The following is a 23,359-nucleotide window of genomic DNA, read 5'->3' on the forward strand; positions in this document are numbered from 1 at the left end:
AGGTATTTCTGTTTCTGAAAAATGTCTAAAAACCTGTTTTCACTTTGTCATTATTGGGTATTGTGTGTAGTTTGATGAGATGTTTTATTTATTTTTAAACCATTTTAGAATAAGGCTGTAACGTAACAAAATGTGTAAAAAGTCTCAAACTAAACACTCTAATGTACTTTTCCACTTGCTCGGTTGTGCACTGGGGCCTCCCACTCCTCTTTCTATTCTGCTTAGCGCCAGTTTGCTCTGTTCTGTGAAAGAAGTAGTATACAGTGTTGTACGAGATCTTCAGTTTCTTGGCAATTTCTCACATGGAATAGCCTTCAATTCCCAGAACAAGAATAGACTGATGAGTTTCAGAATACATTTTTATATTTCTGGCCATTTTGAGCCTGTAATCGAACCCACAAATGCTGATGCTCTAGATACTCAACTAGTCTAAAGAAGACCAGTTGTATTGCTTCTTAATCAGGACAACAATTTTCAGCTGTGCTAACATAACTGCAAATGGGTTTTCTAATGATCAATTAGCCTTTTAAAATTATAAACTTGTTTAGCTTACACAACATGCCATTGAAACACAAGAGTGATGGATGCTGACAATGGTCCTCGGTACGCCTATGTAGATATTCCATTAAACAAATCAGCTGGTTCCATCGACAATAGTCATTTACAACATTAACAATGTCTACACTGTATTTCTGATCAATTTGATCTCATTTTAATGGCATTTTTTAGAATTTTCTTTCAAAAACAAGGACATTTCTAAGTGACTCCAAACTTTTGAACGGTAGTGTGTGTAATATATATATATATACACACACACACACACACTACATATCTATATATACATAGCAATATAGTTTACTGTATATATGGTTCTGGAGAGGACTAAAGTCATATAGTACACCGTCTATATATTTCTAGAGGACTACAGCAGTATATACACATGGAGAGGACTACAGCAGTATATACACATGGAGAGGACTACAGCAGTATATACACATGGAGAGGACTACAGCAGTATATACACATGGAGAGGACTACAGCAGTATATACACATGGAGAGGACTACAGCAGTATATACACATGGAGAGGACTACAGCAGTATATACACATGGAGAGGACTACAGCAGTATATACACATGGAGAGGACTACAGCAGTATATACACATGGAGAGGACTACAGCAGTATATACACATGGAGAGGACTACAGCAGTATATACACATGGAGAGGACTACAGCAGTATATACACATGGAGAGGACTACAGCAGTATATACACATGGAGAGGACTACAGCAGTATATACACATGGAGAGGACTACAGCAGTATATACACATGGAGAGGACTACAGCAGTATATACACATGGAGAGGACTACAGCAGTATATACACATGGAGAGGACAACAGCAGTATATACACATGGAGAGGACTACAGCAGTATATACACATGGAGAGGACTACAGCAGTATATACACATGGAGAGGACTACAGCAGTATATACACATGGAGAGGACTACAGCAGTATATACACATGGAGAGGACTACAGCAGTATATACACATGGAGAGGACTACAGCAGTATATACACATGGAGAGGACTACAGCAGTATATAAACATGGAGAGGACTACAGCAGTATATACACATGGAGAGGACTGCACACGGAGAGGACTACAGCAGTATATACACATGGAAAGGACTGCACACGGAGAGGACTACAGCAGTATATACACATGGAGAGGACTGCACACGGAGAGGACTACAGCAGTATATACAAATGGAGAGGACTACTGCAGTATATACACATGGAGAGGACTACAGCAGTATATACAAATGGAGAGGACTACAGCAGTATATACACATGGAGAGGACTACAGCAGTATATACACATGGAGAGGACTACAGCAGTATATACACATGGAGAGGACTACAGCAGTATATACACATGGAGAGGACTACAGCAGTATATACACATGGAGAGGACTGCACACGGAGAGGACTACAGCAGTATATACACATGGAGAGGACTACAGCAGTATATACACATGGAGAGGACTGCACACGGAGAGGACTACAGCAGTATATACAAATGGAGAGGACTACTGCAGTATATACACATGGAGAGGACTACAGCAGTATATACAAATGGAGAGGACTACAGCAGTATATACACATGGAGAGGACTACAGCAGTATATACACATGGAGAGGACTACTGCAGTATATACACATGGAGAGGACTACAGCAGTATATACACATGGAGAGGACTACAGCAGTATATACACATGGAGAGGACTACTGCAGTATATACACATGGAGAGGACTACAGCAGTATATACACATGGAGAGGACTACAGCAGTATATACACATGGAGAGGACTACAGCAGTATATACACATGGAGAGGACTACAGCAGTATATACACATGGAGAGGACTACAGCAGTATATACACATGGAGAGGACTACAGCAGTATATACACATGGAGAGGACTACAGCAGTATATAAACATGGAGAGGACTACAGCAGTATATACACATGGAGAGGACTGCACACGGAGAGGACTACAGCAGTATATACACATGGAAAGGACTGCACACGGAGAGGACTACAGCAGTATATACACATGGAGAGGACTGCACACGGAGAGGACTACAGCAGTATATACAAATGGAGAGGACTACTGCAGTATATACACATGGAGAGGACTACAGCAGTATATACAAATGGAGAGGACTACAGCAGTATATACACATGGAGAGGACTACAGCAGTATATACACATGGAGAGGACTACAGCAGTATATACACATGGAGAGGACTACTGCAGTATATACATATGGAGAGGACTACAGCAGTATATACACATGGAGAGGACTACAGCAGTATATACACATGGAGAGGACTGCACACGGAGAGGACTACAGCAGTATATACACATGGAGAGGACTACAGCAGTATATACACATGGAGAGGACTGCACACGGAGAGGACTACAGCAGTATATACAAATGGAGAGGACTACTGCAGTATATACACATGGAGAGGACTACAGCAGTATATACAAATGGAGAGGACTACAGCAGTATATACACATGGAGAGGACTACAGCAGTATATATACATGGAGAGGACTACTGCAGTATATACACATGGAGAGGACTACAGCAGTATATACACATGGAGAGGACTACAGCAGTATATACACATGGAGAGGACTGCACACGGAGAGGACTACAGCAGTATATACAAATGGAGAGGACTACAGCAGTATATACACATGGAGAGGACTGCACACGGAGAGGACTACAGCAGTATATACACATGGAGAGGACTACAGCAGTATATACACATGAAGAGGACTGCACACGGAGAGGACTACAGCAGTATATACACATGGAGAGGACTACAGCAGTATATACACACATGGAGAGGACTACTGCAGTATATACACATGGAGAGGACAACAGCAGTATATACACATGGAGAGGACTACAGCAGTATATACACATGGAGAGGACTACAGCAGTATATACACATGGAGAGGACTACAGCAGTATATACACATGGAGAGGACTACAGCAGAATATACACATGGAGAGGACTACAGCAGTATATACACATGGAGAGGACTACAGCAGTATATACACATGGAGAGGACTACAGCAGTATATACACATGGAGAGGACTACAGCAGTATATACACATGGAGAGGACTACTGCAGTATATACACATGGAGAGGACTACAGCCGTATATACACATGGAGAGGACAACAGCAGTATATACACATGGAGAGGACTACAGCAGTATATACACATGGAGAGGACTACAGCAGTATATACACATGGAGAGGACTACAGCAGTATATACACATGGAGAGGACTACAGCAGAATATACACATGGAGAGGACTACAGCAGTATATACACATGGAGAGGACTACAGCAGTATATACACATGGAGAGGACTACAGCAGTATATACACATGGAGAGGACTACAGCAGTATATACACACATGGAGAGGACTACAGCCATATATACACATGGAGAGGACTACAGCAGTATATACACATGGAGAGGACTACAGCCGTATATACACATGGAGAGGACTACAGCCGTATATACACATGGAGAGGACTACATATTAAACAGCGGTAGGGTTCAGCCAGACTGCAGGGTGGAGGTGAATCCATATTAAACAGCTGTAGGTTTCAGCCAGACTGCTGGGTGGAGGTGAATCCATATTTTACAGCTGTAGGGTTAGGCCAGACTGCTGGGTGTAGGTGAATCCATATTAAACAGCGGTAGGGTTCAGCAAGACTGCTGGGTGGAGGTGAATCCATATTAAACAGCTGTAGGGTTCTACGAGACTGCTGGGTGGAGGTGAATCCATATTAAACAGCTGTAGGGTTAGGCCAGACTGCTGGGTGGAGGTGAATCCATATTAAACAGTGGTAGGTATGGGCCAGACTGCTGGGTGGAGGTGAAATAATATTAAACAGCGGTACGGTTAGGCCAGACTGCTGGTGGAGGTGAATCCATATTAAACAGCGGTAGGGGTCAGGCCAGACTGCTGGGTGGAGGTGAAACCATATTAAACAGCTGTAGGGTTAGGCCAGACTGCTGGGTGGAGGTGAATCCATATTAAACAGCGGTAGGGTTCAGCAAGACTGCTGGGTGGAGGTGAATCCATATTAAACAGCGGTAGGGTTCAGCCAGACTGCTGGGTGGAGGTGAATCCATATTAAACAGCGGTAGGGTTCAGCCAGACTGCTGGGTGGCGGTGAATCCATATTAAACAGTGTTAGGTATGGGCCAAACTGCTGGGTGGAGGTGAATCCATATTAAACAGCGGTAGGGGTAGGCCAGACTGCTGGGTGGAGGTGAAACCATATAAATCAGTGGTCGGTTTTAGCCAGACTGCTGGGTGGAGGTGAATCCATATTAAACAGCGGTAGGGGTCAGGCCAGACTGCTGGGTGGAGCTGGATCCATATTAAACAGCGGTAGGGTTCATCCAGACTGCTGGGTGGAGGTGAATCCATATTAAACAGCTGTAGGGTTCAGCCAGACTGCTGGGTGGAGGTGAATCCATATCAAACAGTGGTAGGGTTAGGCCAGACTGCTGGGTGGAGGTGAAACCATATTAAACAGTAGTAGGGTTAGGCCAGACTGCTGGGTGGAGGTGAATCCATATTAAACAGTGGTAGGGTTAGGCCAGACTGCTGGGTGGAGGTGAAACCATATTAAACAGTAGTAGGGTTAGGCCAGACTGCTGGGTGGAGGTGAATCCATATTAAACAGTGGTAGGGTTCGTCCAGACTGCTGCTGGAGGTAAATCTATATTAAACAGTGGTTGGGTTAGGCCAGACTGCTGGGTGGAGGTGAAACCATATTAAACAGTGGTAGGGTTAGACCAGACTGCTGGGTGGAGGTGAATCCATATTAGACATTGGTAGGGTTAGGCCAGACTGCTGGGTGGAGGTGAAACCATATTAAACAAACAGTGGTCGGGTTAGGCCAGACTGCTGGGTGGAGGTGAAACCATATTAAACAGTGGTCGGGTTAGGCCAGACTGCTGGGTGGAGGTGAAACCATATTAAACAGTGGTTGGGTTAGGCCAGACTGCTGGGTGGAGGTGAAACCATATTAAACAGTGGTAGGGTTAGGCCAGACTGCTGGGTGGAAGTTGAGGTGAATCCATGAAGAGGTCCAGAGTTAGGCTATGTTCTGTTTTCCTTCCCCACCGAGACAGACCCGGTTTTATCCAGTTTGAACTGGACTGAACCGGTCAGTAGAACAGTAAACTAGTGTGAAGTAGTTTGGAGCACAGTGATCCACTTTGAACCAGTCTGATCTGGTTTGTCTCTATGAAGCACAGTGACTAGCCCAGCTGAGATCCGGTCGGTAGATACAGAACTCTGCTGTGGAACCAGAACCAGCCAGGTAGAATCCTCACAGTTGTAATCCAAAGGTAACCAGATAAATATACACTGATAAGCCTAATAACTAAAACAAGCTTTGATGGGCTTATTTATCAGAATAGTGAAACTATACCACAGGTCTGCTACGTAAATAGAGTATAATACTGCCTTATTGAAGCATGGTCTGTTAACAACAATAATAACAACAGTGGATTATATTATTATCATTATTTATACAAAATACATTAATATGCAATGATATACACAAAGCAAAGTGACTAAATTAGTCAATGCTTTAATAATTGGCACAGTTATTTATGTCTGTTATTGTACAGAGGCAATGAGCTACCAATATCACAGTGAAATGACACCTACGGCTAGGCTGCATTATAACACTGGAACAGCTGCTAGCTTTGTCTATAAACGGGCTGTCATGTTGGTCTACACATTCTAAAGTCAGGTTGCTACTATTGAGAAACACTTTCTGCTCCTGTCAACACTAGTAGGCAAGTAATAACTTAATAACATATGTGATATAGATTCCCAGTAATTCCTTGATTGATAAAAAACAGAAAAGAGATAAAGATTTAGATAGATGTATATTTTAAATAGCCATGGTGTTGATATGCTTTGTGTTGCTTGGTAAGGAGAAGAAAGACAATGTAGATATCATTTTTCAATCAGCTGTACTAACGGATCAGTCCAGAGGGACCAGTCTTTAGTTAAACCAGCTGTACTAACGGATCAGTCTAGAGGAACCAGTCTTTAGTTAAATCAGCTGTACTAACGGATCAGTCTAGAGGAACCAGTCTTTAGTTAAACCAGCTGTACTAACGGATCAGTCTAGAGGAACCAGTCTTTAGTTAAATCAGCTGTACTAACGGATCAGTCTAGAGGAACCAGTCTTTAGTTAAATCAGCTGTACTAACGGATCAGTCTAGAGGAACCAGTCTTTAGTTAAACAAGCCGTACTAAAGGATCAGTCTAGAGGAACCAGTCTTTAGTTAAATCAGCTGTCCTAAAGGATCAGTCTAGAGGAACCAGTCTTTAGTTAAATCAGCTGTCCTAAAGGATCAGTCTAGTTTTAAAGTTAATTTCCTCCAATTCTGCACATTTTGCCATTGTGTATTCTATTCTATTAGTCTACTTCTTAACAATAAGTTGAGACACCAACTGTTCCCCCGTCCCCCCCAAAAAATCGATATATTTTTTAATTGCTCATGCGTCCCGTGGGCCTCGAGTTGCCCATTCCTGGTCTAGAGGAACATGTAGTTTCTACAGTCTTAAGGTGGAGATGAGTTGTATGGATAGTTGGGAGGTACTGCTGACAGACCCAGTCAACTGGAGGACACCAGAGCTGGGCCATGGAACCTCCTCTTCTCCCTCTCCCTTAGAGGGTCTCTGGATGAGGTGAGAATTCAGTCTAGATATCCATAATGTCAGTCCAAGCAACCATGTCCCGGTCCTGGTCAGCAGTTGGAGACATCTGTCCCCATTGTCTCTTGTAGGGGACAGGAGCTCTAACCAGAGGTCCTGCCATCCATCCGTCCCTAGTCTGTCTCTAGGAGCTGTGTGTGTGTGTGTGTGTGTGTGTGTGTATATATGTGTATGTGTGTGTATATATGTGTGTGTGTGTGTATATATGTGTGTGTGTGTGTATATGTGTGTGTGTGTGTATATGTGTGTGTGTGTATATGTGTGTGTGTGTATATGTGTGTGTGTGTATATGTGTGTGTGTGTGTGTGTGTGTGTGTGTGTGTGTATATATATGTGTGTGTGTGTGTGTGTGTGTGTGTGTGTGTGTGTGTGTGTGTGTGTGTGTGTGTGTGTGTATATATATGTGTGTGTGTGTGTGTGTGTGTGTGTGTGTGTGTGTGTGTGTGTGTGTGTGTGTGTGTATATATGTGTGTGTATATATGTGTGTGTGTCTGTGTGTGTCTGTGTGTGTCTGTGTGTGTCTGTGTGTGTCTGTGTGTGTCTGTGTGTGTCTGTGTGTGTCTGTGTGTGTCTGTGTGTGTCTGTGTCCTCAAACCACGGTGCTGATGCCGCTGTGTTTGGGCTTGGTGGAGGAGGCAGTGGGGGTGGGAGGCAGTGGGTGGTGGTGAGGAGGGGGAGGTGGATGAGAGGAGGAGGGGGCAGACCCAGGGGCAGGGGGGTGGTAGTGGTGGTGGTGGTGATAGGGTGGAGGGTTCTGGCAGTACTGGGCTCCTTGAAGCAACTGGTTCTGTGTATCTGCCTGGCTCTGGGCCGTCTGGTGCAGGTTGGTGGGGTGCTGGGGGGACAGGGAGGGGGACTTGGCCCTCTTGGTCCCGAACAAAGAGCCCAGGAGGGAAGAGGAGGTGGTGGGGATGGAATGTCCTCTGGAAGGACCGTCTCTGTCTCGGGAAGACGTGGCTCTGCGTCTCATGTGGGGACTGGGGTGGCTAATGATGGAGCCCTGTGGACCAGAGAGGACAGTTAGGACACAGACAGAGCAATCAGTCACACTATGAAGTTACTAACAGTGGTTACACCGTGGAACAGACAGTACAGTCAGAACATACTGCAGACTTGGCAACCATTTCTCAGGGCAGACTAGACAATTGGCCAACCACTGATCAACTAACCACTGATCAACTAACCTGGTCCTGGAGAGATACAGGAATGTGCAGGGTTTCGCTCTACCCCAACACAAATGCCAGCTAATCAAATGGTCATTAAGACCTTGTACGGCTGAATCAGGTTGTGTCAGTGCAGGGCTGGAACAAAAGCTTGCACATCATGTAGCTCTTTAGGACTAGGATTGTGGAACATATCTTAGCCTCTGTTTTCAGGAACAGAACAGGTGACATTAAACAAGGCTTTCAAATTAACCTTCATAGACACGCTGCATCCAGATCAGGATTATACAGGACGATATTATGTTCACACCTGACATTCAAATCAAATCAAATATTATTTGTCAAATACGCCAAACACAACAGGTGTAGGTAGACCTTGCTGTGAAATGCTTACTTAGACCCCTTAACAAACAATGCAGGAATAGAGTTAATAAAATATTTATTAAATATACACCACTAGTCAAAACTTTTAGAAAACCTACTCATTCAAAGTTTTTTATTTATTTTACTATTTTCTACATTGTAGAATAATAGCGAAGACATCAAAACTATGAAATAACACATATGGAATCATATGTAGGACCTGCCTTGTTGATAGTTAACCCCAAAAAAGTTATTCAAATAGCCACCCTTTGCCTTGATGACAGCTTTGCACACTCTTGGCATTCTCTCAACCAGCTTCATGAGGTAGTCACCTGGAATGCATTTGAATGAACCGGTGTGCATTGTTAAGAGTTAATTTGTGGAATTTCTTATCTTAATGCGTTTAGTTAAGCCAATCAGTTGTGTTGTGTCAAGGTAGGGGTTGGCCCTAGTTTCTACCTTCTTAACAGCACTATCAACAAGGCAGGTCCTACAGGCCCTAGTTTCTACCTTCTTAACAGCACTATCAACAGGGCAGGTCCTTCAGGCCCTAGTTTCTACCTTCATAACAGCACTATCAACAGGGCAGGTCCTACAGGCCCTAGTTTCTACCTTTGTAACAGCACTATCAACAGGGCAGGTCCTACAGGCCCTAGTTTCTACCTTCGTAACAGCACTATCAACAGGGCAGGTCCTTCAGGCCCTAGTTTCTACCTTCGTAACAGCACTATCAACAGGGCAGGTCCTATAGGCCCTAGTTTCTACCTTCGTAACAGCACTATCAACAGGGCAGGTCCTATAGGCCCTAGTTTCTACCTTCGTAACAGCACTATCAACAGGGCAGGTCCTACAGGCCCTAGTTTCTACCTTCGTAACAGCACTGTCAACAGGGCAGGTCCTACAGGCCCTAGTTTTGTCCCACTTTGACTTCTGTTCAGTCGCGTGGTCAGGCGCCACAAAAAAAGGACTTAGGAAAATTGCAATTGATTCAGAACAGGGCAGCACGGCTGGCCCTTGGATGTACACAAAGAGCTAACATTAATACTATGCATGTCAATCTCTCCTGGCTGTAAGTGGAGGAGAGATTGACTTCATCACGACTTGTATTTGTGAGAGGTATTGACATGTGGAATGCAACAAGCTGTATGTTTGAACATCTGGCGCACAGCTCTGACACCCATGCATACTCCACAAGACATGCCACCAGAGGTCTCTTCACAGTACCCAAGTCCAGAACAGACTATGGGAGGCGCACAGTGCTACATAGAGCCATGACTACATGGAACTCTATTCCACATTAAGTAACTGAGTAAAATTAGTAAGCAGTAAAATTAGATTTAAAAAACACCTTATGGAACAGTGGGGATTGTGAAGCAACATAAACATAGGCACAGACACGTGCATAAACATACACACTATATAAACACATGCACATTAATTGAATACTGTAGATATGTGGTAGAGGAGGAGTAGGGGCCTGAGGGCACACCGTGTGTTTTGACATCAAATCAATCAAAATGTAACAAGGTTATATACAGGGGGGTACCGGTACCGAATCAATGTGTGGGGGTACAGGTTAGCCAGGGTCATTTGTAAGGTGACTATGCATAGATAATAAACAGCTAGTAGCAGCAGTGTAAATTTAAAGAGGGGGGTCAAAGTAAATAGTCTGGGTGGCCATTTGAATAGATGTTCAGGAGTCATATTTAAATTTACCTTTATTTCACCAGGCAAGTCAGTTAAGAACAAATTCTTATTTTCAATGACGGCCTAGGAACAGTGCCTGTTCAGGGGCAGAATGACAGATTTGTACCTTGTCAGCTCGGGGGTTTGAACTCGCAACCTTCCGGTTGCTAGTCCACCGCTCTAACCACTAGGCTACCCTGCCGCCCCAATGGCTTGGGTGTAGAAGCTGTTAAGGAGCCTTTTGATCCTAGACTTGCCGTGCGGCAGCAGGGAGAACACAATACAGTCTATAACTTGGGTGACTGGAGTCTGACAATTTTTTGGGCCTTCCTCTGACATAGCCTAGAATATAGGTCCTGGATGGCAGGAAGCTTGGCCCCAGTGTTGTACTGGGCCGTATGCACTACCCTCTGTAGCACCTTACGCTCAGATGCCGAGCAGTTGCAATACCAGGCGGTGACGCAACCGGTCAAGATGCTCTTGATGGTGCAGCTGTAATTTTTTTTGAGGATCTAGGGACCAATGCCAAATCTTTTCAGTCTCCTGAGGGGAAAAAGGTTTTGTTGTGCCTCTTCACAACTGTTTGTGTGTGTTTGGACCATGATAGTTGGTCGGTGATGTGGACACCAAGGAACTTGAAACTCTCGACCCGCTCCACTTCAGTCCCTTCGATGTTATTGGGGGCTTGTGCGACCCTCCTTTTCCTGTACTCCATGATCAGCTTTTTTGGCTTGGTCAAATTGAGAGAGCAGTTGTTGTCCTGTCACTACACTGCCAGGTCTCTGACCACCTCCCTATAGGCTGTCTCATCGTTGTCGGTGATCAGGCCTACCACTGTTGTGTCGTTGGCAAACTTAATGATGGTGTCGAGATGTGCTTGGCCATGCAGTCGTGGGTGAACATGGAGTACAAGAGGGGATTAAGCATGCACCCCTGAGGGGCCCCAATGTTGAGGATCAACATGGCAGATGTGTTGTTGTCTACCCTTAATACCTTTTTTTTTTTTTTTTTTTTTTTTTTTTTTACCTTTATTTAACCAGGCAAGTCAGTTAAGAACACATTCTTACTTTCAATGACGGCCTGGGAACAGTGGGTTAACTGCCTGTTCAGGGGCAGAACGACAGATTTGTACCTTGTCAGCTCGGGGGTTTGAACTCACAACCTTCCAGTTACTAGTCCAACGCTCTAACCACTAGGCTACCCTGCCGCTACCTGGGGGCAGCCCGTCAGGAAGTCCAGGATCAAGTTGCAGAGGGAGGTGTTTAGTCCCAGGGTCCTTAGCTTAGTGATGAGCTTTGTGGGCACTATGGTGTTGAACCCTGATCTGTAGTCAATTAACAGCATTCTCACATAGGTGTTCATTTTATCCAGGTGGGAAGGGCAGTGTGGAGTGCTATTGAGGTTGTGTCATCTGTGGATCTGTTGGGGCTGTATGCAAATTGGAGTGGGTCTAGGGTTTCTGGCATGATGGTGTTGATGTGAGCCATGACCAGCCTTAAAAAGCACATCATGGCTACAGACGTGAGTGCTACGGGGCGGTAATCATTTAGGCAGGTTACCTTTGCTTTCTTGGTTCACAGGGACTATGGTGGTCTGTTTGAAACATGTAGGTATTCCAGACTCGATCAGGGAGAGGTTAAAAATGTCAGTGAAGACACTTGCCACTTGGTCCGCGCATGCTTTGAGTACAGGTCCTGGGATTCCGTCTGTCCTCGCGGCTTCGTGAATGTCAACCTGTTTAAATGTCTTGCTCACATAGGCTACAGAGAGCGTAATCACACAGTCATCCGGAACAGCTGGTACTTTCATGCCTTCTTCAGTTTTGCTTGCCTTGAAGCGAGCTTAAATGACATTTTTGCTCATCTGGTCATTTTTGCACAAGGCAGCTCGCAGCTGGGTTTCCCTTTGTTGCCCATAATAGTTTTCAACCCCGCCACATCCGACGAGCGTCAGAGCCGGTGTGGTAGGATTCAATCTTAGTCCTGTATTGATGCTTTGACTGTTTGATGGTTCGTCTGAGGGCATAGAGGGATTTCTTATGAGCATCCGGATTAGTGTCCTGCTCCTTGAACGGCAGCTCTAGCCTTTAGCCTGGTGCGGATGATGCCTGTAATCCATGGCTTATGGTTGGGAAATGTATGTATGTTCACTGTGGGGACGTCGTCGTCGATGCACTTATTGATGAAGCCGATGACTGAGGTGGTATACTCCTCAATGCCATTGGATGAATCCCGGAACATATTCCAGTCTGTGCTAGCAAAACAGTCCTGTAGCGTAGCATCGGCATCATCTGACCACTTCCGTAATGAGCGAGTCACTCGTATATCCTGCTTTAGTTGTTGCTTGTAAACTGGAATAGAATTATGGTCAGATTTGCCAAATGGAGGAAGATGGAGAGCTTTGTATTTGTCTCTGTGTGTTTTGTAAAGGTGGTCTACAGTTTTTTCCTCTGATTGCACATGCGACATACTGGTAAAATGCATTTAAGCCTTAATTAAAGTCCGCGGCTGCTTCTGGATGAGCATTTTCTTATTTGCTTATGGCCTTATACAGCTCGTGGTGGTAAATAGACAACTACGAATAATACAGATGAATAATACTCTCTTGGTAGATAGTGTGGTCTACAGCTTATCATGAGGTATTCTACCTCAGGTGAGCAATAACTCCAGACTAATTAAATAACATAGTGCACAAGCAGCTATTGACAAATAGACACACACCCCCATCCTTCGTCTTACCAGACGTAGCTGCTCTGTCCGAAACATGGAGAAGGCAGTCAGCTCTATATAATCTGCGTCGTCGTTCAACCAAGTTTTGGTGAAACATAAGTAATTGCAGTTTTTAATGTCCCGTTGGTAGGATAGTCTTAATTGCAGATCGTCCACTTTGTTTTCCAATGATTGCACGTTGGCCAATAATATGGAGGGAAGTGGTGGTATACCTACTCATCAGCGAATTCTTACAAGACACCTCTTCCCCCTTTTCTTCCATCTTTTCTTCACGCTGATGACGGGAATTTGGTTATTGTCTTGACAAGGCAGTCAGTATATCCTTCACGTCGGACTCATTAAAGCAAAAATCTTTGTCCAGTTCGAGGTAAGAAATCACTGTTCTGATGTCCAGAAGCTATTTTCGGTCATAAGATACGGTAGCTGTAATCGCCGTTGTTGGTGGAAGAAGGTGAGGACCAAGGTGCAGCTTGGTATGTGTCCATATTTATTAAAATGTACACGGAAATAACAAAAAATACCAAAGAGAAATAACCAAAAACAGTTCTGGCTGTTGCAGACACAGAACAGAAAACAATCACCCACGAAACACAATAGAAAATAGTCTCCCTAAATATGGTTCTTAATCAGGGACAACGTTTGAAAGCTGCCTTTGATTGAGAACCATACCAGGCCAAACACAGAAATAGCAAATCATAGAAAAACTAACATAGGCAACCCACCCAACTCACGCCCTGACCATACTAAAACAAAGACCTAACAAAAGAACTGAGGTCAGAACGTTACAGTACCCCCCCCTGAAGGTGCGGATCCTGAACCTTTAGGGGAGGGTCTGGGTGGGTGTCTGTCCGCGGTGGCGGCTCTGGCGTGGGACGTGGACCCCACTCCACTATAGTCCTTGTCCGCCTCTTAGCCCGCCTCCGTGGCCTCTTTAGAGTGGCAACCCTCGCCGCCGACCTCGGACTGGGGACCCTAGCCACGGATCCCGAATGGAAGGGAGATTCCGGCAGCTCAGGACGGACGGGAGATTCCGGCAGCTCAGGACGGACGGGCGGCCCCGGCAGCTCAGGACGGACGGGCGGCCCCGGCAGCTCAGGACGGCCCCGGCAGCTCAGGGCGGCCCCGGCAGCTCAGGACAGACGGGCGTCCCCGGCAGCTCAGGACAGACGGGCGTCCCCGGCAGCTCAGGACAGACGGGCGTCCCCGGCAGCTCAGGACAGACGGGCGTCCCCGGCAGCTCAGGACAGACGGGCGTCCCCGGCAGCTCCGGACAGACGGGCGTCCCCGGCAGCTCCGGACAGACGGGCGTCCCCGGCAGCTCCCAGCTCCGGACAGACGGGCGTCCCCGGCAGCTCCGGACAGACGGGCGGCCCCGGCAGCTCCGGACAGACGGGCGTCTCCGGCAGCTCCGGACAGACGGGCGGCCCCGGCAGCTCCGGACAGACGGGCGGCCCCGGCAGCTCCGGACAGACGGGCGGCCCCGGCAGCTCCGGACAGACGGGCGGCCCCGGCAGCTCAGGACAGACGGGCGGCCCCGGCAGCTCAGGACAGACGGGCGGCCCCGGCAGCTCAGGACAGACGGGAGCTCTGGCAGCACTGGACAGGTGGGAGCACCTGTAGGGAGGAGACCACCTGGTTGAATGCTCCCCGTGGCCAGGCCAGTGCGGCACTGGGCTGTGCTGGCGAACCGGGGTCACCATGCGTAAGGCTGGTGCCATGTACCCTGGCCCGAGGAGACACACTGGAGACCAGATGCGCTGAGCCGGCTTCATGGCACCTGGCTCGATGCCCACTCTAGCCCAGCCGATACGAGGCGCTGCTATGCATCTCACCGGGCTATGCCTGCACAACGAGGACACCGTGTGCCTCACGGCATAACACGGTGCCTGCTCGGTCCCTCTTTCTCCACGGTAAGCAGGGGAGTTGGCTCAGGTCTCCTACCTGACTTAGCCACACACCCCGTGTGTCCCTCCCCAAGACATTTTTGGGGCTGCATCTCAGGCTTCCTTGCCAGCCATGTTCCCTCAAAGCACTGGCTCCCTTTACCTGCTGCCTCCGCTCTCCTGGCTGCCTCCACCTGTTCCCATGGGAGCCGATCCCTTCCAGCCAGGATCTCTTCCCATGTGTAGCAACCCTTGCTGTCTAGAATGTCCTCCCATGTCCATCCCTCCTTATAGCGCTGCTGCTGCTGCTGCTGTTGCCTCCCGTTACCACGCTGCTTAGTCCTTTGGTGGTGGGTGATTCTGCAACAGCCATTGTTGGTGGAAGAAGGTGAGGACCAAGAAACACAATAGAAAACAGGCTCCCTAAATATGGTTCTCAATCAGGGACAACAATTGACAGCTGCCTCTGATTGAGAACCATACCAGGCCAAACACAGAAATTGCAAATCATAGAAAAACGAACACAGACAACCCACCCAACTCACACCCTGACCATACTAAAACAAAGACCTAACAAAAGAACTAAGGTCAGAACGTGACAGTAACAGCAACATTATGTACAAATTGAGTTACTAACAATGCGAAAAAACTAACGAAATAGCACAGTTGATTAGGAGCCAGTAAAATAACATTTAGCTACACACTCAGGATGCCGCCTCTCAGTTTTAACTGGGATGTGTCTGTCCATATCTAAGGCATGCATTTCATGATGTGCTCGATGGAACTTTACTTTAAATGAAACATCTGGGATTGATCAACGATATCGCCATATTGCTGAAAATAGATTAATGACATCTCATGAAATCTCATCTTGTTCCTGACCAATAGGATCTATCATTGCTGCTCTGTCCTGACCTATAGAATGTAGAGTTGCTGCTCTGTAGCTCAGTAGAGGAGTTAGGCTCAGGTAGAGGAGAGAAGAGAGGGTTGGAGAGGAAGAGGTTTTCTTGGTGCACAGTGTCACACCTGTCTCAGTTGAACAGGTTTTCTTGGTGCACAGTGTCACAACTGTCTCAGTTGAACAAACAGCAGAAAGAAAATGACAACAAAATAAACTAAACAACCAGAAACAGAATAACAAGAGATCAATGATCAGAGTAACTGTGTGGTATAGTAATTAGCTGTTTTAGTCCATCATGCTGGCAGAATGGACATAAAACAGAATAACAGGCAGGCCAGGCATGCAGCAGGTGGTATCCCGATCCTCCACTCCTGAAGACAACCAGGGTGAAGAAGAGGTTGAGCCCAGCCACTGAGACCAGCACAAGTAAGAAACAGAAGATACAGGAACATAGAACAGAAATAGAAAACAGAGAAAACAGGGTGCAGGAACAGAAAACAGGGAACAGGAACAGAAAACAGGGAACAGGGTGCAGGAACAGGGAACAGGGTGCAGGAACAGAAAACAGGGAACAGGGTGCAGGAACAGGGAACAGGGTGCAGGAACAGGGAACAGGGTGCAGGAACAGGAACAGAAAACAGGAAGCAGGAACAGAAAACAGGAAACAGGAACAGAAAACAGGGTGCAGGAACAGGGAACAGGAACAGAAAACAGGAAGCAGGAACAGAAAACAGGAAACAGGAACAGAAAACAGGGTGCAGGAACAGGGTGCAGGAACAGGAAACAGGGTGCAGGAACAGAAAACAGGGAACAAGGTGCAGGAACAGGGAACAGGAACAGAAAACAGGGTGCAGGAACAGAAAACATGGAACAGGGTGCAGGAACAGGGTGCAGGAACAGAAAACAGGGTGCAGGAACAGAAAACAGGGTGCAGGAACAGGAACAGAAAACAGGGAACAGGGTGCAGGAACAGGGAACAGGAACAGAAAACAGGGAACAGGGTGCAGGGTGCAGGAACAGGGTGCAGGAACAGAAAACAGGGTGCAGGAACAGAAAACAGGGTGCAGGGAACAGAAAACGGGAACAGGGAACAGGGTGCGGGAACAGCGACCAGGGTGCGGGAACAGAGACCAGGGTGCGGGAACAGAGACCAGGGTGCGGGAACAGAGACCAGGGTGCGGGAACAGAGACCAGGGTGCGGGAACAGAGACCAGGGTGCGGGAACAGAGACCAGGGTGCGGGAACAGAGACCAGGGTGCGGGAACAGAGACCAGGGTGCGGGAACGGGGTGCAGGAACAGGGAACGGGGTGCAGGAACAGGGAACGGGGTGCAGGAACAGGGAACGGGGTGCAGGAACAGGGAACGGGGTGCAGGAACAGGGAACGGGGTGCAGGAACAGGGAACGGGGTGCAGGAACAGGGAACGGGGTGCAGGATCAGGGAACGGGGTGCAGGATCAGGGAACGGGGTGCAGGATCAGGGAACGGGGTGCAGGATCAGGGAACGGGGTGCAGGAACAGGGAACGGGGTGCAGGATCAGGGAACGGGGTGCAGGATCAGGGAACGGGGTGCAGGAACAGGGAACGGGGTGCAGGAACAGGGAACGGGGTGCAGGATCAGGGAACGGGGTGCAGGATTAGGGAACGGGGTGCAGGATCAGGGAACGGGGTGCAGGATCAGGGAACGGGGTGCAGGATCAGGGAACGGGGTGGAGGATCAGGGAACGGGGTGCAGGATCAGGGAACAGGGTGCAGGATCAGAATACAGGGTGTTTTGTGTTCAAAGTGCATCATCACAGAGCGATACATAAATACAGCGAGAAGCCAGACGCCAGTGACATGCAGTAGTGCGATTAATGTCTTCCTACTTACTTCAGTATTGCTGTCTAGTGATCCTGCACTGCTGCGGCGCTCACGCTTACCTGAGCAGGACAGGACAGGCAATAGCAGAGGTTAGACAACCAACCAACATACAGGAACTATCTGACTTACAGCAGGACAACCAATCAACACACCTAGCATACAGGTACAGGCTGCTAGGGTTCCTTACAGGTTAATCTACACTACATATACAAAAGTATGTGGACACCCCTTAAAATTTGTGGAGTTGACTATTTCAGCCACACCCTTTGCTGACAAATGTATAAAATAGAGCACACAGTCATGCAATCTCCATAGACAAACATTTGCAGTAGAATGGCCTTTCTGAAGAGCTCAGTGACTTTCAACGTGGCACCGTCATAGGATGCCACCTTTCCAACAAGTCAGTTCCTCACATTTCTGCACTGCTATAGCTGCCCCAGTCAACTGTAAGTTGTTATTTTGAAGTAGAAACGTCTAGTAGCACAAGTGGTAGTCCACACAAGCTCACAGAACGGGACAGCTGAGTGCTGCAGTGCTTAAAAATAGTCTGTCCTCAGTTGCAACACTCACTACCGAGTTCCAAATTGCTCTGGAAGCAACGTCAGCACAATAACTGTTTGTCGGGAGCTTCATTAAATGGGTTTCCATGGCCGCAGCCACACACACACACACAAGGCTAAGATCACCATACGCAATACCAAGCGCTGGCTGGAGTGTAAAGCTCGCCGCCGTTGGACTCTGGAGTGATGAATCACGCTTCACCATCTGGCAGTCCGACAGACGAATTTGGGTTTGGCAGATGCCGGGTGAATGCTACCTGCCCCAATGCATAGTGTCAATTGTAAAGTTTGAGGAGGAAAATTGGTCTCGGGCTGTTTTTCATGGTTCGGGCTAGTCCCCTTAGTTCCAGTGAAGGGAAATATTAACTCTACAGCATGCAATGACAATCTAGACAATCCTGTGCTTCCAACTTTGTGGCAACAGTTTGGGGAAGGCCCTTTCCTGTTTCAGCATGACGACACCATGCAAAAAGCGAGGTCCATTCAGAAGTGGTTTGACAAGATTGGCGTGGAAGAACTTGACTGGCCTGCACAGAGCCTTGACCTCAAACACATCGAACACCTTTGGAAAGGATTGGAAAGCTAACTGCGAGTCTAAACGCCAAACATCAGTGCCTGACCTCACTAATGCTCTTGTGGCTGAATGGAAGCAAGTCCCCGCAGCAATGTTCCAACATCTAGTGGAAGGCCTTCCCAGAAGAGTGGAGGCTGTTATAGACTCAGCAAAAACAGAAATGTCCCTACTTCAGGACCTGGTCTTTCAAAGATATTTCATAAAAATCCAAATAACTTCACAGCTCTTCATTGTAAATGGTTTAAACACTGTTTCCCATTTTTGTTCAATGAACTATAAACAACTAATGAACATGCACCTGTGGAACAGTCGTTAAGACACTAACAGCTTACAGACGGTAGGCAAGGAAGACAGGATGGACAGCTGATCGTCCTCGCAGTGGCAGACCACGTGTAACAGCACCTGCACAGGATCGGTACATCCGAACATCACACCTACGGGACAGGTTGGCAACAACAACTGCCCTTAGTTACACCAGGAATGCACAATCTCTCCATCAGTGCTCAGACTGTCCGCAATAGGCTGAGAGAGGCTGGACTGAGGGCTTGTAGGCCTGTTGTAAGGCAGGTCCTCATCAGACATCATCGGCAACAACGTCACCTATGGGCACAAACCCACCGTCACTGGACCAGACAGGACAGGCAAAAAGTGCTATTCACTGACAAGTCGGTATCTTCAAAGGAATGAGCGTTACACCGAGGCCTGTACTCTGGAGCGAGATCAAGTTGGAGGTGGAGGGTCCGTCATGGTCTGGGGCGGTGTGTCACAGCATCATCATCGGACTGAGCTTGTTGTCATTGCAGGCAATCTCAAAGCTGTGCGTTACAGGGCAGACATCCCCCCCTCTCAGGTGGTACCCTTCCTGCAGGCTCATCCTGACAGGACCCTCCAGCATGACAATGCCATCAGCCATACTGCTCGTTCTGTGTGTGATTTCATGCAAGACAGGAATGTCAGTATTCTGCCATGGCCAGCAAAGAGCCCGGAACTCAATCCCATTGAGGACTTCTGGGAACTGTTGGATCAGAGGGTGAGGTCTTGGGCCATTCCCCCCAGAAATGTCCGGGAACCTGCAGGTGCCTTGGTGGAAGAGTGGGGTAACATCTCAAAGCAAGAACTGGCAAATCTAGTGCAGTCCAAAAGGAGGAGATTCACTGCAGTACTTAATGCAGCTGGTGGCCACACCAGATACTGACTGTTACTTTTGATTTGACACCCTTTGTTCAGGGACACATTTTTCCATTCCTGTTAGTCACATGTCTGTGGAAGTTGTTCAGTTTATGTCTCAGTTGTTGAATCTTGTTATGTTCATACAAATATTTACACTTGTTAAGTTTGCTGAAAATAAATGCAGTTGACAGTGAGAGGACATTTATTATTTCGCTGAGTTTAGCAGCAAAGGGGGGACCAACTCCATATTAATGCTCATGACTTTGGAATGAGATATTTGACCAGCAGGTGTCCACATACACTACATGACCAAAAGTATCATCCTTACTACAAAGCTGTAGGTCTGTATTATAGGTTTTGGTTTTTGTATTTATGTTTTGAATTTGGACATTAGCACATATAGCTCGTTAGCACATAGGGCGCACCGAGTGGTGTCACGAGTCAATGTGTTACACCTTTGCTGGTTGCCATCTCGTTAGTCATAGTGTTTCACCTGTGCTGGCCCAGGTGATATTTAAGAGCGTCTGGCCCAGTGCTCCAGTTGTCTTGAGAAATGTAGAGGGTTAACAACTTCAGTTGGTGCTCCCTATTTTATTTCTAGAAAAGCATTGCTTTGTCTGATCTGTGCTGTTTTAGTTTTGCACCACCATTTTGGTTTGCTTCCTCTCTAAGTTTGGAGTGGGTTTTTCTTTTGTTTGCCTCTCAATGGGCACTCATGGTGGGTGTCTTTAAGGTCCCAGTTGTTGTTGCAAGTCATCTTTAAGTGCACTCCCCGATGACTGTCTTTCAGAACCCCTCCTAAAACTCTACCTGTTGTTTGTTGGTCAATGACTGTTAGTTCCCTCTTCTGTTTGGGCGACATTTTGTTTTTTCTTGCTGGGGAATGTATGTCTGCCTAGTGGCCACTAGGTTTTTTGATGTTGTCAGTGACCACGAGCTAGAACCAGTCTCATGGAGGGGAGGGGGTCACAGGAGAGACAGAAGGGAAAATAGCACGGAAGAGAGAGAGCAGTCTACAGTAAAACACTGGTACATCTCTAGTACGCTACCACAGCACTACATTAAATAGATACTACGGAGCTTTGAGATTTGGAGATGAACTGAGAATAAAAGTGACTCCTGATAAGTTTGGCCAACCACAACCCATCCCAAACCAAAACCAGAGAAATAAAGGTTAAGAGATTGAACATGTCAGAAGGGCTTAGGCTGCGGAGTTGAGGAACTGAAGTGTGATGTAGACAGAGGGCAGTAGTTCAGCTAACTGTTTCAGGTCATGTGTCTAGTGGGCAGAGAGAACAGGCGATGTGGGCAGAGAGAACAGGCGATGTGGGCAGAGAGAACAGGCGATGTGGGCAGAGAGAACAGGCGATGTGGGCAGAGAGAACAGGCGATGTGGACAGATGGAACAGGCGATGTGGGCAGAGAGAACAGGCGATGTGGGCAGAGAGAACAGGCGATGTGTGCAGAGAGAACAGGCGATGTGGGCAGAGGGAACAGGCGATGTGGGCAGAGAGAACAGGCGATGTGGGCAGAGAGAACAGGCGATGTGGGCAGAGAGAACAGGCGATGTGGGCAGAGAGAACAGGCGATGTGGGCAGAGAGAACAGGCGATGTGGGCAGAGAGAACAGGCGATGTGGGCAGAGAGAACAGGCGATGTGGGCAGAGAGAACAGGCGATGTGGGCAGAGAGAACAGGCGATGTGGGCAGAGAGAACAGGCGATGTGGGCAGAGAGAACAGGCGATGTGTGCAGAGAGAACAGGCGATGTGGGCAGAGAGAACAGGCGATGTGGGCAGAGAGAACAGGCGATGTGTGCAGAGAGAACAGGCGATGTGTGCAGATGGAACAGGCGATGTGTGCAGAGAGAAAATTGCTTCCAACAGTCTACTCAGCAAACTGGATGCAGTTTATCACAGTGCCATCCGTTTTGTCACTAAAGCACCTTATACCAACCACCACTGCGACCTGTATGCTCTAGTCGGCTGGCCCTCGCTACATATTCGTCGCCAGACTCACTGGCTCCAGGTCATCTACAAGTCCATGCTAGGTAAAGCCTTATCTCAGTTCATTGGTCACGATGGTAACACCCACCCGTAGCACGCGCTCCAGCAGGTGTATCTCGCTGATCATCCCTAAAGCCAACACCTCATTTGGCCGCCTTTCGTTCCAGTACTCTGCTGCCTGTGACTGGAACGAATTGCAAAAATCGCTGAAGTTGGAGACTTTTATCTCCCTCACCAACTTCAAACATCTGCTATCTGAGCAGCTCACCGATCGCTGCAGCTGTACATAGTCTATTGGTAAATAGCCCACCCAATTTTACCTACCTCATCCCCATACTGTTTTTATTTATTTACTTTTCTGCTCTTTTGCACACCAGTATCTCTACTTACACATGACCATCTGATCATTTATCACTCCAGTGTTAATCTGCAAAATTGTAATTATACGCCTACCTCCTCATGCCTTTTGCACACTACTGTGTTATTGACTTGTTAATTGTTTACTCCATGTGTAACTCTGTGTTGTCTGTTTACACTGCTATGCTTTATCTTGGCCAGGTCACAGTTGCAAATGAGACCTTGTTCTCAACTAGCCTACCTGGTTAAATAAAGGTGAAATAAATAAAAAATAAAGAGAACAGGTGATGTGTGTGTATAGTGGCAACTTTCTAAAGTCTTTATCTGGATTAACAATAGAACGTTAAGTAACGTTCCTGCTAACAGGCTGAGTACATTACTCAACACGTCCATGGGGCGGCAGGGTAGCCTTGTGGTTAGATCGTTGGACTAGTAACCGAAAGGTTGCAAGTTCGAATCACAGAGCTGACAAGGTACAAATCTGTCATTCTGCCCCTGAACAGGCAGTTAACCCACTGTTCCTAGGCCGTCATTGAAAATAAGAATTTGTTCTTAACTGACTTGCCTAGTAAAATAAAGGTAAAAAAATAAATAAAAATCTGTCTCTAGTCCACACTGAGACCCTAGTTGCACACAGAGACACCATGCTAAACTGAGACTCAAGACTGAGCTTGACTGTGCTTCACCTAACCATTCACCTATAGTATAGCCACTACTGGCCCAGAGGAGGTGATCTGCTCTTCATTTCATAACTG

The 23,359-nt window shown here is 47.1% G+C and overlaps 1 protein-coding gene across 1 annotated transcript in view; it reads right to left on the minus strand.

Annotated features, from left to right (window-relative positions):
- Positions 1-7,844: 7,844 nt before the first annotated feature.
- Positions 7,845-23,359, minus strand: part of iqsec1b (IQ motif and Sec7 domain ArfGEF 1b) — a 79,857-nt gene continuing 64,342 nt past the window's right edge. The window contains exons 11-12 of the mRNA XM_064967366.1: positions 17,950-17,999; positions 7,845-8,353 (exon numbers count right to left, since the gene is read on the minus strand). Of these exons, the coding sequence (XP_064823438.1) occupies positions 7,943-8,353; positions 17,950-17,999 (461 nt within the window). The 3' untranslated portion in view covers positions 7,845-7,942. The remainder of the gene's footprint in view (positions 8,354-17,949; positions 18,000-23,359) is intronic.

This window comes from Oncorhynchus masou, chromosome 6 (genome assembly GCF_036934945.1).
Source record: "Oncorhynchus masou masou isolate Uvic2021 chromosome 6, UVic_Omas_1.1, whole genome shotgun sequence".
Taxonomy (NCBI): domain Eukaryota; kingdom Metazoa; phylum Chordata; class Actinopteri; order Salmoniformes; family Salmonidae; genus Oncorhynchus; species Oncorhynchus masou.